General features: G+C 46.4%; 1 protein-coding gene across 2 annotated transcripts in view; it reads right to left on the bottom strand.

Annotated features, from left to right (window-relative positions):
* Positions 1-391: 391 nt before the first annotated feature.
* ERGIC1 (endoplasmic reticulum-golgi intermediate compartment 1) overlaps positions 392-17554 on the bottom strand; it is a 56019-nt gene continuing 38856 nt past the window's right edge. For both annotated transcript variants that reach the window (XM_005523678.3, XM_014253182.2), the window contains exons 6-10: positions 17175-17279; positions 13986-14046; positions 12822-12922; positions 10465-10587; positions 392-4142 (exon numbers count right to left, since the gene is read on the bottom strand). In XM_005523678.3, the coding sequence (XP_005523735.1) occupies positions 4035-4142; positions 10465-10587; positions 12822-12922; positions 13986-14046; positions 17175-17279 (498 nt within the window). In that variant the 3' untranslated portion in view covers positions 392-4034. The remainder of the gene's footprint in view (positions 4143-10464; positions 10588-12821; positions 12923-13985; positions 14047-17174; positions 17280-17554) is intronic.

Here is a 17554-nt window from a genome sequence, read left to right as displayed (position 1 = left end):
TGTTTAATAATTGCCTCAGACTTCTTTCTAAATGGTTATGAGGCAAGGCTAAGTGGACATTAAAGGAGGAGGGGGCCAAAATTTGGGTTATTTCATATACCAAGGAACACAATGACTAAAGCCAAACCCAGCAAGTCCCAAGCACAGTTCACTCACCTTTCCTTACAAAAAAAGGAAGGTTGGGACACTTGGTACTGTACAAAACCGAGCACTGAATGTCCAGACATGACTCAGGGCCGATTACAAAAGAGCCTTGTGCTAACTTTCACCACAATGACCTGGCTCCCAGTTATTTCACTGTGTGATAACGCTCACTTCACTGAAATCACAATTAAAAACAAAAGAGAAAAAGCCCCTTTAGATTGATTTTGCAACAGGAGCGCAACAAGGAGCCAATGGAAACACGTAAGAGTTTTATTTTTAATTATGGAACTAAAAAGGCTAACAGTTTATTAACATAAGGTTGCAAATTAAAAAGACAAATGCCAGAAGTCCTTAACAGTCTCCACTGTAGAAATGTAAAAGACTTGTGCTTTAAACATTGCTGCACCAGACATGGCAGGGCTGCTCCTCCTCCCTGCCCCTCTCTCCCACATTCCGAGGAGAAACCCCTCACTGACATCCCTAAACTGCAAATTCAGACGACTTTTGTAAAGCAGAGACTCATCACAGCCATTCCCAGCCCCGAGAGCCCGTGTGTCACTCAGAGGAAGAACACTGAACGAGAAACACTCAGGAACTGGAGGCAGACAGGGCCACCTACGTTGCAGATCTCGTTTTTACAGTGCACATAAATCCAAGTATTCGAGAGATCAGATCAAACATTCACAGATGCATCTCTCCCGGATTTTTGTACCCCATTTCCATTTTATTTTCTTTTAAAAATCCTCTTCAGCAGTCCAGATACTGCCTAGAATACACCTAATAACATTCCCTAGAGCTGGAAGTTTTTAACTCCACCATTGCAAAGCATCCTATGCCTCAAGTTCTCACCGTAGGGTGGAGTCAAGAGTTACAGGGAATAATTTAAAATGGGAGTTTCAAATATTTCCTACAGGGATGTCTTTCTTGGAAACCCAAATACTTCTATCAAAACACTGACATGAAAGGGCAATGTCAGAACCCTCCAACTGAGGGTTTCCTTCTGCTCTGACTCGAAATTCTTTTGTTTGCAAGGACGTTTAAAAGCACGACTAAACTCATTTTCTCTTCAGAAAATGAAGAATAAAAGTGAGATCTCATGGGTGCAGAGGCAGTAACTGCCTTGCTTTCACATCTGGAGAGATGAAGAGCAGATTCCTCTGTAAACACACGATGCAGTAACACGGTGGGACCCCAGCCAGCCAGGTCTGAAGGACAATTCTCAGGACAAGCTCACCACAATTTCCAACAGCCCCAGAAGGTGGCCTTGGCTTGGCAGCACTCAGAGGCTTAGAGCTGGTTTAGAGAATCAAGGTACTGACTGTTTCTCCTGCCAGAACTTGAGTACAGTTTGGTTTCCATTTCTACCTCTAACAAAAAAAAAAACCAACAAAAAACCAAAATTGTGATTTATTACTTATTGTAGGGGATATTTTGGCAGAGAGAGCAGGCACACTGAAGTCTGTTTATTTCCAAAAAAAAAACCCCAGAATACCAACCCAAACAAACTGATTTCACTGGTCTGGTTTAGAGAACTGGCCTGGACTGCACAGGAGGCAGTTTAATACAGACAGGGAACGGGGAGAAGGATGGGAATAACACACCAGGGGACAGGAGGAATCTGCAAAAACCTCTGCTTGTGTCAAAGAAACTGTACCAGTGGAGAAATTTCAGAAAATGAACTGTACTGCAAAGATCTCCCCTTGCTCAGCTCAGAAGGATGCACTAAATAAATCTCAGCTTAAGGAGATGTTAAAATATTAAAAATCTCATCACTGTAATCCACTGTTCCCCAGCTGTCAGCAAAGGCTCATCAAATCCAAAAGGAAAAATTAGGACATTTTAGCTGTGAGTTTCAGCTGGTCACAGTGGATTAGAGGAAATCCTTCAGCCAGCAGGAGAAGCAATTGCCATGGAAAATCCCACGTCCAGAGGGTTCCACTCGCAGGCATGCACCCCAAGTGAACACAAGATCTCATTTTCAAGTAATTTTTTTGTAAATAAAAAAATTAAAAAAAAAAAGAGTAAAAAAAAATTAAAAATCTATCCATAGATGAAGGGGTACAGGAAGTTACACAATCCAGTTTAACTAAGAGCAATCAGCCCAGAGTAAGAACAGGGAAAAATTCCAATGCTGTCCCAAGTCACTACAGGGCAGAGCATGGCAGGGGGACAGCAGCTGGCTGCTTCTTTTTGGTGGGTGGATAAATCTGGCTACACCATCCCTACTTCCAAAGCAATGAGACAATTTCAACAACCAGGAATTCTTCTGAAATGCATCTGACTCTAACAATAACACTGAATATTCAACTATTCATATCATCACAGCATAAAAGTTTGGATATTTTGCCTCTAGGAAAAGGCAATGGATATCATCCAAGAGAAACTCTGCACCCATCTTAGAATTTACAGCACTGAGTTCAAGATTTTTATTTTATGATTTTATTATTTTTTTTTTTTTAATCCATCCTGAAAGATTTAAAATTTGTTTATCCTCAGCTCAGACATTCACAAGGCATGCGGAGACTGTCACTACTCAAGGAACATTGATGAGGCTCTGGAAAAATGCACTGGTGGGCATTTGGTCTCATTTTTGTGACCTCCTGCCCAGCACGACATGCAAGACACTCCTGGCAGGAGCTTTCCCCTCACACCTCCGTTTTTTGGAGGCTCCAGAAGACAAGGCTTGAAGGAAAGGACAGGGAAGCTCAGGTACCATTTTAAGGGATCAAACAAAATTCCCAGCAAAGGTCAGCCTGTGGGAATGCTGCCCTGTGTACCTGTGGGAGAACAGCGTCAGCCCAGGGCTCACAAAAGACTCCTGACTGAGTTTTAAAGGAAAAAGGAGGCACCTTAAATCCTGAAAAGTCAGAATTCCTGTGTTTGACAGGTGTATTGAACACACACACACACAAAGCAAGAGGGGAAGCTGTGCTCATCCACCCAGATGGCTGCACCAATTTTCTGAGCACAGAGAATATAAAACTTCTTTTAAAAAAAAACCACCAACAGCAATAATATAGCAGAAATGCAGAATCCAGACTTTTGGGTGGTCTGTGTTTAGAAACAGAGGAAATAAAAGCTAATTCTGTAAAGACAACTATTCCCTTTCAAAGCAAAGGCCACATAAAACTGTGTTGCTCAGTTTGGTTTTTACTTCATGCCACCTGTAAACACAAGACTGGATATTCAGTTATTGGGAAGAAATGAAACCACTTTTACATCCAGAGTAAAAGAAATGCCCTCCACTGCTAGGATCACAGATTACTCAGGAAAAGGTAGCTGGGGAAGGCTTCCTTTTCTCACTTTGTTTAACAGGCTGTAACTGAATGACTGAGCTTTCAACAGAAGCACAAAACATTTCTTGATGTGTTATTTCTGCCCTCTGTCTCTTAGGTTTGCTGTGGGAACTAACACTTTCCATTCCCCACCAACAGATACATCACCTTTTTGGCACCACGGATGGAATTTCTTCCTCATGTGTAATTTTGCCCTGTACAAAAGTCGATTGTCTGATCATGCAAATCCAACAGACCTCCAGAAAGTGCCACAGGACAGTTCAGCCCTTTGCCACCTACTCCCTAGCTTGTACACTGCCATAGGAACCTCCCAGAGGACAGGCTGCCATCCTTACTTAGATCTCATATGGCATTTCAACCTCTCCTTCTGGGGGGAGGGAATCGAAATCCACACCCTGATTCCACTGAGTTTTCCCTCTCAGAGCTCTGAAATGCATGGAGATTTCTTTGATTTGTTGAAGATGTCTTCACTGAGCAGCCTGATTAGAGAAAAACATACTGATTCAATCAAATAGAAAATAAAGACAAAAACAGGTAGTGGTAGATTTCTCAATCTTTGCTCCTGTCCTTGGAGTTGAGGGTAGAGTTTCATTGCTACTGCATTTTGCCCAGCTGGATCTTCTTCCAGGCCTCTGATGCTGTGAAAATGCAGGAGTCAAGGATCCCAGCTACAGTAAATGTTCCTCCAATGATGGCACATATCTGGAATTACACAGAGAGGAAAAGATGTTTGTCAGCAATGAGGGAAACTTTTACACAGCTTCAACTGGAGGAGGGATCCTGCTGCTGGGGGATTTTCTGGAAGCACTGTAAGAGCTGGGTGACAGCGCTGGGCATGGAATTACACCAGAATTATTCCCAAAAACCATTCCCTACAGTGGAATAAATTAGTGCTGAACTGCTCACAGCCTGAGCCCATCACAAATCCCAGCTCCCACAGCATGAACACTGTTCCTTTCTGGGCTAAACTCCACCTAACTCAGCTTTCTAGAAGCTCTGTGTTGCTCACATCTTCCTACTCCTACATTTTTCTGTTGTAAACACCACAGTCTTGTAGTCTTTTCTCCATTTCACAAGATAATAATTTACAAACAGGCAAAAGACACTGAAATAGCACGTGGAGGGCAGTGAGTAACAGAGAGACCCAGCTCCCAGTGACACCACAGCTCTGCCTAACGCTTTCCATGACAAGGGCTGCTGACAGCAGCCAGCTTAACTCGTGGTGGGACAAAGTTTTCCACACAAAATGTGGATCTAGGGTTGAATTAAAACATGTAATTACTTCCAAGAACAGGGTTAAGGAAAAAATTAATCTCCTGATTAGCATTAACAGCCTCCTTCACTTCCCAAGTGCTACAAAAACACAGAAATATTCTGTGCATTCTGTCAAACCAGAGGCCTTGTGGAAACAGAATCACAGAATCGTTTAGGCTGGAGAAGACCAGCAGTACAAGATATTTCCCTGCTACAATGGCTCATTGGTTTGGGATTACTCTCTCCTTCAGCTCCTAGCTCGTAACAAATCCCCTTTTTCCAAGGCAGGCCCTTGTCAGGAGATAAACTCCATGTCTGGTTCCCCTTCTCACAACCCAGTGTTGTTATTCTCAAAACCACCTCACCCTAAACAGCGTAAAAGACCAAATTAAAAGAGCATCACAGTTCTGAAGTAAAAAATGTGGGAGTTAGGAAATTGGAGCTGTGCAACTAGAACATGGCTGGTAACATTTTTAGGTGACGTTGTGGTGCATCACACTTTCCATGTGAACGCTGCCTGGTGGCACCCTGGGATTTTCTTCCCCTCCTGTGGTGTTCGACTTCTGCCTCCCCTCCTGTTGGTTTGTAGGAAGCCAGCCTTGTGCATAACTCAGATGTTTTTGTGTCAAACATAGCGTGACAGCAGGAGCAGGGCAGGGATTGTCCCCCTGGCACTGCTGGGGTCACACCTTGAGTGCTGTGTCCAGTTCTGGCTGAACTGAGACACCCTGAGGGGCTGGAGCCAGGGAACGGAGCTGGGAAGGGGCTGGAGCAGCTGAGGGAGCTGGGAAGGGGCTGGAGAATTCCTGAGGGAGCTGGGAAGGGGCTCAGCCTGGAGAAAAGGAGCTCAGGGGGCCCTTGTGGCTCTGCACAAGTCCCTGGCAGGAGGGGACAGCCGGGGGGGTCGGGCTCTGCTCCCAGGGAACAGGGACAGGAGGAGAGGGAACGGCCTCAGGCTGGGCCAGGGGAGGCTCAGGGTGGACAGCAGCAGGAATTTCCCCATGGAAAGGGAGCTCAGGCACTGGAAGTGCCCAGGGAGGGTTGGATCCCATCCCTGGAGGTGGCATTCAGAGCTCTGGGCTGGGGACAAGCTGGGGATGGGGCACAGGCTGAGCTCGGTGGCCTTGGAGCTCTTTACAACCTAAATAATTCTATGATAAATGTTATAAATCTGCAACACAGCTGGCACAGAAGGCAACTGGTGTCACACTACAGACACCCTGCCACGTCTCTTCTCCCACACAACACCCCATGGGCAAAGTCACAGACAAAAAACAACGTAAGAGCAGCAGCAGCAGCGCTGAGGGGAAGGAACAAACAGCTCAGTAACGGTGAGCTCCTTTCCATGGGTATTTTAACCAAGATATGAACGTTCAGTGAGCACAGTGAGATGGGGAGCTGCAGGAAATGTGGCTCTTGCAGGACACTCAGCATTCCAGCAGATCTGCTAAAACCAGAGCACCAGCCTGAGGTAAAGTCAGGATTTTTAGGGGCAAGTGCAGCCCCTGCCCCTGTGGCCCCCTCCCTGCTGTCCCTCGGGGCACAGGGTGACTTCCCAGGGGAAATGCCCACCACGGGAGCTGGGTTATTTCAGTTCAGAGCAGCTCAGCTGACGGGAGATGTCACACCACAAACACAAACCCCGTCCAACAGCCAGATCCTGCATCACACGGCAGGAAAATCTGACTTCAGTGCAGCAGGAAAATAGAAAAAAAAATAGAAATTCATCTGCAGAGCTCTGTAGTGCCGAGTGGGGATGAGTCACACACACCTGGCACTGGCTTGGGGCCTCCTGCACACACAGCTTTGCGTCCTGGTGACGATAAAAGGGCCTGGAGTCCTTGTGACCAGTGCTGGGCTCTAGGTCAGCACCAGTGTTTCTTTATCATCACAGCTCTAATACGTATGGGAAGCAGGCATCAGGCACTTCTTTAGGTTTAATGAAATAAATTCTTGGGAATGATCTGTGTTGAGCTCCATGAGGTGTGTCTGACTCAGGCCCAGCCAGTAAAGGATGAAGGGAAAGAGACACAGAAGTGGAATAATCCCAGCAGTGAGAGCCCTCTGGACACGAGGAATGCACCTTGAAGAGAAGGTGATCACAGCAGAGTGGGATGCAGGCTCGTGCCTGAAGGAAAACACGAGTGGGTACACAGGAGGAGGCAAGGTTGCAAGCAAGGTGGCAGAAAGGCAAGTGTCAGATACATGACTACTCCTCTGGGATGTCCTAAAGCCTGAAAATTACTTTTAAAGTCAGAGGGGACCAGTAGGACCCTCAGGCAATTCCTGCTAAGGTAAACTGCAGAATCCCACCCTGAGATTTTCAGCACATCTTGCAGAACAGCATCTTGGCTTTAAAGATGCCACAGGACTGAGTCTGTGACACCTGTCAGTACCTGTTCCCTTGGCTGAAATGACTGCCTGCAGCCACTCTGCTCCACTTCTCACACTCCATTATTTCCAGTTCTATTTTTTTTTCACACCTAGAGGCCAGATGAGTCCTCTCATACCAGGAAAAGGAATTTCTTTGGATTTTGAATGCTCCAGCAGAACTTTGGCTGCTTTTCTGTCTGCTCTCCCCTCCCAGCCCTTACACTGATCTCATGATAAAACCTTCTTTCAGTTTGGCCACTTACAGGAACTCATGAATTTTCAGAAGTGAAACTTTTCCCCTTGCTCCATAACCTCAACCAGGAGGTTTGAATGGCTTCTCTTTCTGAGGGATGAGTTGATTTTAAACAGTGCACTTTGACAGGCAAAAAACCCCTGTGTTTAACACGCTGCCAAGTGTCTGTGGTTAGCTCCAGAATCCCTGGCAAACTCATGGAACAGTGACAGTGGCAGCACTGACCCACAAGTAAAATCTTACTTAGTACTGAACTTTTTCGAGCATGACACGTAGAGTAAAAAAACCCAAAAAACTTAAGCTAAACCAACAGAAAGCACCACTCACATGGTACAGAAAATGAGGATAATTCTTCACACCACAAAAACCTAAGGAGCAGGCATGAGTTAGAAGTGGGACAGGGAGGATGTGGGAGTGCTGCTGCAGGGCTCTAAGGCTGCTCCTCGCAATGCTGAAGTTTTGGAGGGCAAAGCCATGAGTGCCAAAGAGCATCAGATAACCCTGCCAGCAGCAGCAGGAGATGGCTCTGGCTCTCTACTGAAGAGCCAACACCCCTCAGCAGTGTGTCCTTCCCTCCAGCACGGACACCCCTCAAGCCTCTCTGCAGTCCCCAGGATCACCCCCCATCCCAGGAGTAATTTAAATTTACTGAAAGCCGCAGGGGAGCCCAAGGAAACAGCGAAGGAGCCCCTATCCCAGAGCCTGTGGTTTTTGAACAGCTGCTGATGCTTTCCACGGCCAGGCAGTGACTCCACACGCCCCAGCCCAGTCCCTGCTGGCCCTCAGCCCAGTGCTGCTCATCGCTAACTGGTCTCCAGAGCAACTGTGATGCAAAAGGCCACTCTGGAGATACAGGAAGGGGGTAAAGAACAGCTCATGTCATCCAAACAGGGCAGGGCCGGAGGTGTTCTGATCCTCTGCAGAGCTGCTCCCCCTGCCAGGCTGCAAAGCTGTAACAAAGAGCCAAGGCTGCCCTCCTGTACTGCAGCCCTGGCCCAAAGGAGCTCAGCAGGGCCCCAGCCCAGGCTGAGAGGCAGGACCCAGCCCCTGGAACAGGGCTCTGCCTCCACACCAGGAGTGTCTGTCACACCTGTGGGACGTCCTGACACAGCCACTGCCAGCAGCAGCATCATCCTCATCCTCCAGAGTAAGGACACACAACTGGAATAGCCCCCAGGGAGCTGCCTGGCTCCACAGACATCTACAAGACCAAAGAAAGCAGACAAAAAATCAACTGCAAAACTCTCCTTAAGCAGCCCAGCAGCCAGAAAGTGCCTGGCTACATTTAAAGACAGTGATTCAACACTCAGACTCAGTCCAGTGAGGAATATGGTGTGTGGAGAGGACTGTCATTTTGGGGAAGAGGAGGAACTGAAATTCTTATTTAATGAAAATTAATCAACCTTTAAATCTTTTCAGAAACAGAAGTGGAACCGCTGTTCCATTTTTGGATTCTCAGGAGGAAACACACATTTCAGTTTTTGAGGGTATGGGATACAAATTCAAATGAGATACAAATCCAAAATGTCACTGTGGCAACCAGGGAGGAAATTCCTGTCCTGTGGTCCCTTATGTCAACTCATCAACTCAAAAAAGATGCTTTTTATAGGCATATAATGGCAGATCAGCGGTGAATCAACACTGATAATAAAATGAAAGAATAATCCCAGCTATCAAATCATTTCCTATGAAAACACCTCCACACCCTCACCCTCAACAAGATGTGTAAGAAACCTTTGGGAGCATAATTTTAGGCAAAGAAGCCGAGGCAGAAGGAAATGCCAAGCCATGAAATTCTGATGTTTGACCTTGTTTAGGATTATGTTTTGAAGGCAAGCAGACGCGCTAAGAAGAGAAAGTCTTTCACCACGACATTTAGGTTTAACTTCAAGCCCCCTTATCTGGTTATTTGTGCATTCCAGAGGTCACTGTCTGAAGTTCAGTGAAGGGAACTTGCTGTTTATCACAAGTTGCAAAATCAAAATCTTCAAGTTTCTTCACACTGTTTATGTGATTTTTTTTCCAATTGAAACAGTCAAACGGTTTAAAAAGCAGAATTTGAGGTCTTCACTCCATCCAATTTATCAATTGCTTCACATTCCATCATGCCTTACTGGCACAGCTCGCTGCAGCTTCAATTTTAAGCCAACTCCCTGAAGATATATTTTTTTTAAGTTCTGGAGGATCTTTAAATAGCTCTTTGCCTAATGAGCAGTTTGGCCAGCACAGCTTTGTTCTGGATGCTGAGATCAGGACTGCAGGATGCTCTCTGGACAGATCCAAATGTAACTCGTCAGGAAAACACCTCTGGAATTTGATAATGCAGCTCTTCTCCACTTCTACCCAGGAGTAAATGGGAACTGGCATTCCCATATTAAGCCAAGCAGCAGCACTGAGTGACACTCAGTGTAAAAAAAAAACTTCAGTGTCTTGTAGGAGAGGAGAGAAGTGGCTGCTGGTAAAATTTCCACTGCCCGTTTTCTTCCTATTTACTATAAAAATCACCCAAATGGCAGCAGATAGGAGGGACGGGCAGCTCTGTGTCATCTAACAGTTCTCCTTCCCTCACTTGAACAAAGGAAACCTCTCAAGGTGAGACCAGGATGACTTTGGGGTGGAAAAGGGTGAGCAGGACCTGGCACAGGGTGCCCAGAGCAGCTGTGGATCCCTGGAAGTGCCCAAGGCCAGGGTGGATGAGGCTGGAGCAGCCTGGGAAAGTGGAAGGTGTCCCTGGGCATGGCAGGGAGTGGAATGGGATGAGGTTTAAGGTTCTTTCCAATCCAAACCATTCTCTGCACATTTGATCTCATCAATACTGAGCAGTTTATTGCAGTTTTCCTGCTAACCACATCAGCTTTATTTCCAAGCTGGCACGCTGCAATAGAGCCCATCCTGCCTAGGCAGAGCCTGGCACTTCTGGAACAGGTTCATTTCCCTTCTCTTTATGCCCAGCAATTAAATCAAGTTGTCAGAGCACTGGACTTACACCTGACACTTCAGTACCACCCCAGTGATGTGCTGCTTTATCTCCACCACATCACAGTGCTCCGAGGCAGAAATTCAATTCCTCTGGACAAGAAAGGCTCAGGAGAGACAGGAAAGGCAGGCAGAGGAAGGGAGAAGGAGAGGATTAGGGTAACTCACCGATGTGATAAACCTGTACAAAGGCTGTCTCCTCTCTGTGTATTTCACTGTGATGGGGCTCAGGTCATACCGGAACCAGATTGCTGGGATGATGCGTCCGGTGTGGCTGTAGGCTACGTATTCCTGGGGGAAAAAAATGGGAAAATGGCACAAAATGTGAGCAGACTCACTCCAGAGAGTGTCTGCCATAAAACTGCCTCTGTGGGTTTGGCCCTCACCCCACTGTTTTGTACCAGATGGAAAGAAGCAAACAGTGAATTCCAATGTGACTGCTCACCTCCCATCCTTATCAACCAGGAAAACAATCTCCTGATAATGAAAGAGCTGGGGACAGAGTGATGGTGATCACTCCCACCTTCACTCAGAGTTACAGCACTGAACAGAAAGGCTGTCTTTGATTCTCCATCCTAGATCTGCTCTATTTAAATACAAACAGCCTGGTTGCAGGTTCTGTAAATCATATGTTTGTCTACATTTTGTATGTAAATCATTCACCAAACAAATGGAATTTAATTTGTAAGGGCCTGAAAATCCCTCCTTGTCCTTGCATTCCTCTGTCAGGCCCCCTCCCCACGGGGACCAGCAATGGGAATACTTTGCCCTCTTAGTATGAATCAACTGGAACCATGCTCAAACCACTTGTAAAACTCCTGTGGAAAGCCAGGATGAAACTGCATACAGAAAAATATCGGCAAATTGAACCTGTCCTGGTTCAATTCTCCATCACACAGAGGCAAAGACAGCCTCAAGTACTCCAGGAAGATGAAAAAAGAACAAGCAACAGGATGCTCATGAGCATGACATAAAAAAAATTAATTTTGCTCTCTGTGTGCTAGTGAAGCAGCATTTATCTTCAATCATCTTACATAAATCCCAAATTCCCCTATTTTTAGGTAGTTTATCCCATGATGACAAGAGAGGCAGAAGTCCCAAGTCAAGTAATTTTCAGGGCTTTTATTGGAGTTCTGCAGCTCATGTTGGGACAGTGGTTGTGTGGGAAGTGAGGAAACACGGGAGCTAAGAGAGGAGACAGAATTTCCCCTTCAGACTCCTCACTCTGTGCCAGACTGCTCCAGTGGCTCCCCATTTCCCCTTCCCACTGCTCAGGGTGGGAGGAAAGGGCTGAAGCACCACGAGAAGCAAGCACAGAGGCAGCAATGCCTCTCAGCACCTCAGTTTTGACAGAACTGACCTCATTTTTTCCTTCCTCTCCCCTTCTCCCCACCAGCAATCCTGTCCTAATGAGTCAGACTTGGCTGAACGCCCCAACTTGCAGCCAAGCTCACAGAAGTGTCAAAAGCTCCTGCTGTCTATTTTCCAAATTACTTTCAGAACTCCTGTCACAGGAGTCTTATCAGAACAGCAGTTGTGACATTAAGCAGAACAAATACATTGTAATCTGAACAGAGGGAGATGTCCAAATCCCTGGGACACACCATACAGGCAAGCCCAAAAGTCAGGAACATTAATCTGAGAACTAGTCCAGGAGATTGTGTCCTTAATCATCAGTTAGGGCAAACTAGAAGTAATTGGATATTACAAACAGATTTTGGACTTTCATTTAGTACCTGAATGGCAAAATGATTTTCAACTGGAAGATGCTTTCTACCTTAAAAAGTAAATAGGGATTTTTTATTTTTTTTTCCTTAAAAAAATTCAATACATTGAATTATTAAAATGCTGGATGTGGCACTCAGTTCTCTGGGCTGGGTGACAAGGTGGGAATTGGTCACTGGTAGGATTTCGTGATCTCGGATCTTTTCCAAACTAAGGGATTCTGTGATAATTCACCATCATAAAGCAGGGACTGTGAAATATTCAACTAGCACATATTTGCTGCTACAGTTCAGTGGCTTAATGTGTGAAATCAACATTTGTAAAAAGCTAAAACCTCTGCTGATTTATTTGTCTCATCCATCCATCACAACTGGGACTGCTTTGTTACTAAAACCAGGTGGAAGTGATGTTTTGGGTGTTCAGCTGGATTAGAATCTCCATTCAGACGCACCTTGACAGGCACAACAGGAGTTCCTGCAGCCTGCAAACACCTCCCACACAATTTACAGAAACCCACATCAGCTAAACCGACAGCTGAGAAGGCCAGGAGGAAGAACACCTTCCTCAGGAACGAAAGCAACACCACCACCTCCTTGGACAAACCCTCTCCATCCCAAATGCCAGCACTGGGAAAAGCCCCACTCTGAAGAGCTTCAGTTCCTCCTTCTCCCAGCAGAGGCTACTGCTCACCTACAATCTCCCGAGCAGGGCACAGAGAGGAGCAGGAGGGGAAGGAACAGAGGCTGAACGTGCCCTGGGATGCAGAGAGGAGGCTCCTGGAGAAGCAGCTGCTCCTTTACCTTATTTGCCACCGTGTACTGGTAGGAGTAGCGCTGCTTGCCGCTCATGTCCTCGTACACCGTGGGCACAATCTTCAGGATGTAGTCGTGAGAGGCAAGGGCTGTGCTCAAGGAAGGAAAGGGAAGGACACGTTAGCATTGAGCAGAACAATTCAAAGTGGAGCAAGTCATAGAAAAGGGTGTCTCCCTCCTCCTGATCTCAGTGACAAAGCTTCACATCCCACATTTCTGCCCTCTGTTCAGAACTCTGCCAGGTACTGGGGTGACACCAGGAGCCGCCCAGCACTTCTGCAGGACCACAGCCCACCCAAGGTTTGTGTTACTTGAACCTTCCTAACTGCTTGTAACTATAAATGGTAATACTTTTATCATCACCACAAACAGCCTGGTTAAATCAGGAGCTGGCTGAGGTTAGGGCTGCAGCCCACTGAGATCATTTTGACAAAAAAACCTGAGGTATCACCACCTGTGTACTTCCATGTCTTTCTCATCTTCTCCTACAGCTTAACTCTTATTTTTTTCATTATTTAAATGGCTCATTCTGGTTTTTGTGTCTGCTAAAGCAGTCCTAAAACAGAATTTGAAATGGCATCTCTGCAGGACCCTCTAGCCAAGTGTAACTCGATGACATTTGGCTCCCGGAGGTAAAAAAAAAAAAACAAAACCAAAAAAAACCACAACTGTATAGCTTCAGGAACAGCCATAGAAATTTTGTTCCAAGAAATGGACAGGACTGATGCCCTGGAGGAGCCTGAACATTTGAGAGACAACTCTCTACACTGAAGTGTAGCATGCATTGAATTTTCCTTTGTGTGCTGGTCATAAAGAAGAGCCATGAAAATGCCCTCCTTGCCATCCAGAGTAGAAATCTCAAGGTAATTTGCAACACAAGTACAAGGAAAAGTTCTGGTGGAAGTAACAGCAGCAAAGGGACACTACAGGAACAGGATATGGATAAAAAACTCCACAGGGACTGCAAAGGACCTTTTGGGCAAAGCCTTTTCTGTAGCACTGCAGGAAATGGAAATGTCAGCCAGCAATGTCTGGATCATTTTGGCTAAAGAGGCAAATTAAAGACTTCTGGACACAGCAGTGTTGCACGAATGGCCCTGCTTTCCCTCCTGCAGAGGGTGGCTGAGAGCTGCAATCCCCAGGAATACCCACGGTTTGAGCTGAGCTTGTCTGCTCCCTCCAAGGCATTGAATGCTCCGTGAACGTTATGGACCTGGAAAGCAAAAAGGAGGATGAAGAAACTGCTCTGACTTGATTCTCTTGACCTTTGCTTCCCTACCCTGTAACCAGGGGATCAGCCTGATTCAACCTTTCCAAAAAACAAAGCCTTAACCCAGTAAAAGATGACCCCAAATATCTTTCAGTGACCATCATCACAGTGGTTGGCTCCAAGTGAAAAAGCTGATTTCACAACATCTTACAAGATGAAACTTCAAAACCACTCCAAAGTTAAAGGAATTGCAGTTGGAAGAGGCCAGTTGTGAAATTTTCACTGTGAGGTATTTCCTAAGAGCTTTGCAGAGTTAACTGGGAAATTAATTTATCAGGCTGAAAGGGAAATAAATGGGAGTCACACTGGGGTTAAAACTCAGGAGTTCTCCTCTAGAGGGGCTCATGTCAGAGCAGCTGGGTCTGTACATCAGCCTTGGAGATGGGAAGGACACATCCCAACACTGACATCCCTTCAGCTTTTCCTGCAGCTGATTTCAGACCTGTGAGTGTCTGTTTGCCCAGAGTAACAGGATTTCCATGCCCTGCACACGCTGTGACCTGGAGTCTGATCTCCACCAACAGAATAATCCATGTGTGAACTCTCCAGACTGGGAAAAGCCCATGGCAGCAGCTGTAGGTCAGAGGTTGTGCTGCTCACAAAGTACAAAGAAAGGACAAAGAACTCCACACCCCAGAAGTTCCTGACCTGAAGTCAGACAACAGGGAAGAAGAGTTTGGAAGGAGGATTTGGTCATGGGTGTGACAGTTTCACCTCACCAACAGGGCAATGCCATCTCCTTCCCAGACCCTCTCAACAACTGACAGCACATGGATGTATCTGCCTCATCCTAATGGACATTTCCCTATTCCCAACACCACACAGTGGGTGATGGAGGAAGCAGCAAGTGAACCGTGTTTGCTCAGCAGAAAGGAAATTCTGGAGGGACAAAATCATCAGCAAGTTCAACTGGAAGGTGCTGGGAACAGGAGCAGAGCAAAAGCAACAGCTGATCCTGCTGAAGGGCCTTTTGCTCTGCTGGAATTTCACACAACCATTCCCAAACTACATCTGCAGGCTGTGCTCATTCTTTACTCACTGTAAAAGGTGCAAGAAGAAAAAGAAGCCCCCCAGAGCAGGCTACAGTGTTATGTTCCGTTCTTGATACAGCTAAGAAGTCTTTTATAGAATATCTGGGCCAGAGACTTTAAGGTCCACTTCAAACTTTTCCCAGATTTCCCCCTCGTGTACACAAGACCAAAATTCAAACCAATGAGTTCCCACCTCCAGCTGTCAGGTGATGTCAGTAAAGAGAGAGATGTGGAAATAGGAAATGCTGCATTTTTAATCATAATTTCTACTGAGTTCTACATTATGGTGTTGAATAGTCCTGGTTTTAACCTTGTCAGGAGAGTCCCTGATACATGTCCTGTTTCCTCACCTCTCTCCTTACTGGGTTACCTGACATGCAGGAACTCACTGCATGAGTTTGAATTCTGCAGGTTTTAAATCTGATCTCATCTAAATGAGGGAGAAATCTCCATGAAGTCTGCCACTATTGTGCACGAGGCACTGATGAAGACTCAAAGCTCATTCAGTGCCAGAAGATATTTAAATCTCTGTTTCAAAGAGACTGGTTTTTCTGGAGAACACACAGCATGTCCCTCAGTGGATCACTGTGGCAGAGTCAGTAGCAAGCCACAAACTCCCAGCACATGACACAAGTGAATGAGAAGCTCCTCACCCACTTGAAGGACTACAAGCTTTTATTACATCAAAGCAGGTGGAGACGACCTGAAATATTCAAAGGTGCACCTAGACAGATTTAAAGCTCCCCACACTTGCTGGCTCTCACTGCCTGCTGACTTGTGGTAGCACCTGTTTGGTGAACAGATCCTTCTTTAATTTGTGCTGCTGAAGTGCTGTTTGCCTGCAGCACCTCCTGCTCCCTCCCTGAGCACTCAGACCAGCAGTTATCCTGAACTCTGAGAATACTCATCTGAACTTGTCCGAATCAGGAGCCAACTCCACCTTTGCTAGACAGGTTTCTCACCACAAGAACTGAAGGCACTTGCTGCTTGTCTCTCCAGGCTCCTCCTTCATGCTGATTCACCCTCCAGCTGCCTTACTCCAGGAGTCCATGATAAAACAATGGGAATGCTCCCTCGGAGCGCCCATTTCCCACGCAGGCTGCACAACTCCCTGTTACCACTCACCCGATATTTTCCATAATCTCAGTGTGCATTACAGACATTAAGCCAAGCTTATTTATACGCTAATGTTTCCTCGTTCCCACACAAGATATTTCCTAAAAGAAGCCGGGAGCAGAATCAGAAGACTACAAAGCAACGCTTAGACTTGTTAGCATGAAAAAGGGTTTTGGAAGTGGGTGTAAAGGAGCAGACTAATGAGCCGTCTGTGCTGAGGAAAGAAGATTACAGAGAGACTATGGGTAAGCAATGTTTAGGGTGAGTCTCAAACTGGGTGTGCACATGTGGAACTCCCACCTGTGAGGCCAGCCCCTTGGAAGTAGGCTAGAGAAGTGCTGTAATCTGTCCTTATTGAGAAATCAGGTAATATTACATAACTTGCAGCACCTGGTGAAATCCTATCCACTGGGCAAGTGCATGCACTCAGCTTCTTCCCAGCAGGGAACTGGCACTGCTAAGTCTAACCTGTGTTCCACAGAACAAATGTGACTGCTAGGTGTCTGCTATGCAAGTACAGGGAAGTGAATTAAAAAGAGCTTGGCTGCTGCTGTGGTAAACACAGCAGTGAGGACACATCTTCCCTGGGCGCATCACTGCTCCTCCACTAAGGCAGAAAGGTTTGTTTGCTGTGCTCCTGCTAAAAACAGGATTTTGCTGAGCCACAAACCCTCATTTCTAACTCCCTGCCTGTGTCAGGAAGACAGCCACAGAGTTTTCCAAAAGCATTTTCAGTTTCAGAAGAAAACAGCACAGTTGTTCTGTGACTGGACACCGCTCCTGTCCCAGCTGGTGGCAGCCATGAACTCTTCCAGACTTGAGCTCATGCTGCAGGGACACACAGGCCTTCCATAAAACCAAAGTGTCCAATATTAAACCACTCTCACTGCATTCCCCTACAGCCAGGGAATTTTCAGGACTCACCTGTAGCTTGTCCCCAAATGAGAGCTTGTGGATGACGTGAGTCATGTCGGGGTTCTGGGGCTGCGCCGTCGCGCTGTGCGTCGACACGTGGAAGTTACCAGGGACCTAAAATTAGCCAAGACAGGGAAGACAGGATTTCACATTTTATCCCTCAAGGCATTGCTAGGCTCTGTGATGTGACATGGGAATGCCTGGATGCATCCAGGAAGGTGGAAGAATCTGTGATACCTTCCTGCACCTGACCAACATCACCACACTCACGTCCTGCAGCCCTCGAGTCTGGCACCCCCACACTGCTGATGTTCCTGACCAGCAGATGATGAGTGGCTCACTCCCAGCTCCAGGGATTCCCAGCACTCAGGGCTATGTCTTTCACCCCT

The sequence above is a fragment of the Pseudopodoces humilis genome, chromosome 17 (genome assembly GCF_049639895.1).
Source record: "Pseudopodoces humilis isolate 2021_Gansu_Grassland_sample_001 chromosome 17, ASM4963989v1, whole genome shotgun sequence".
Classification (NCBI taxonomy): domain Eukaryota; kingdom Metazoa; phylum Chordata; class Aves; order Passeriformes; family Paridae; genus Pseudopodoces; species Pseudopodoces humilis.
This window is presented reverse-complemented; position numbering and strand designations above follow the sequence as displayed.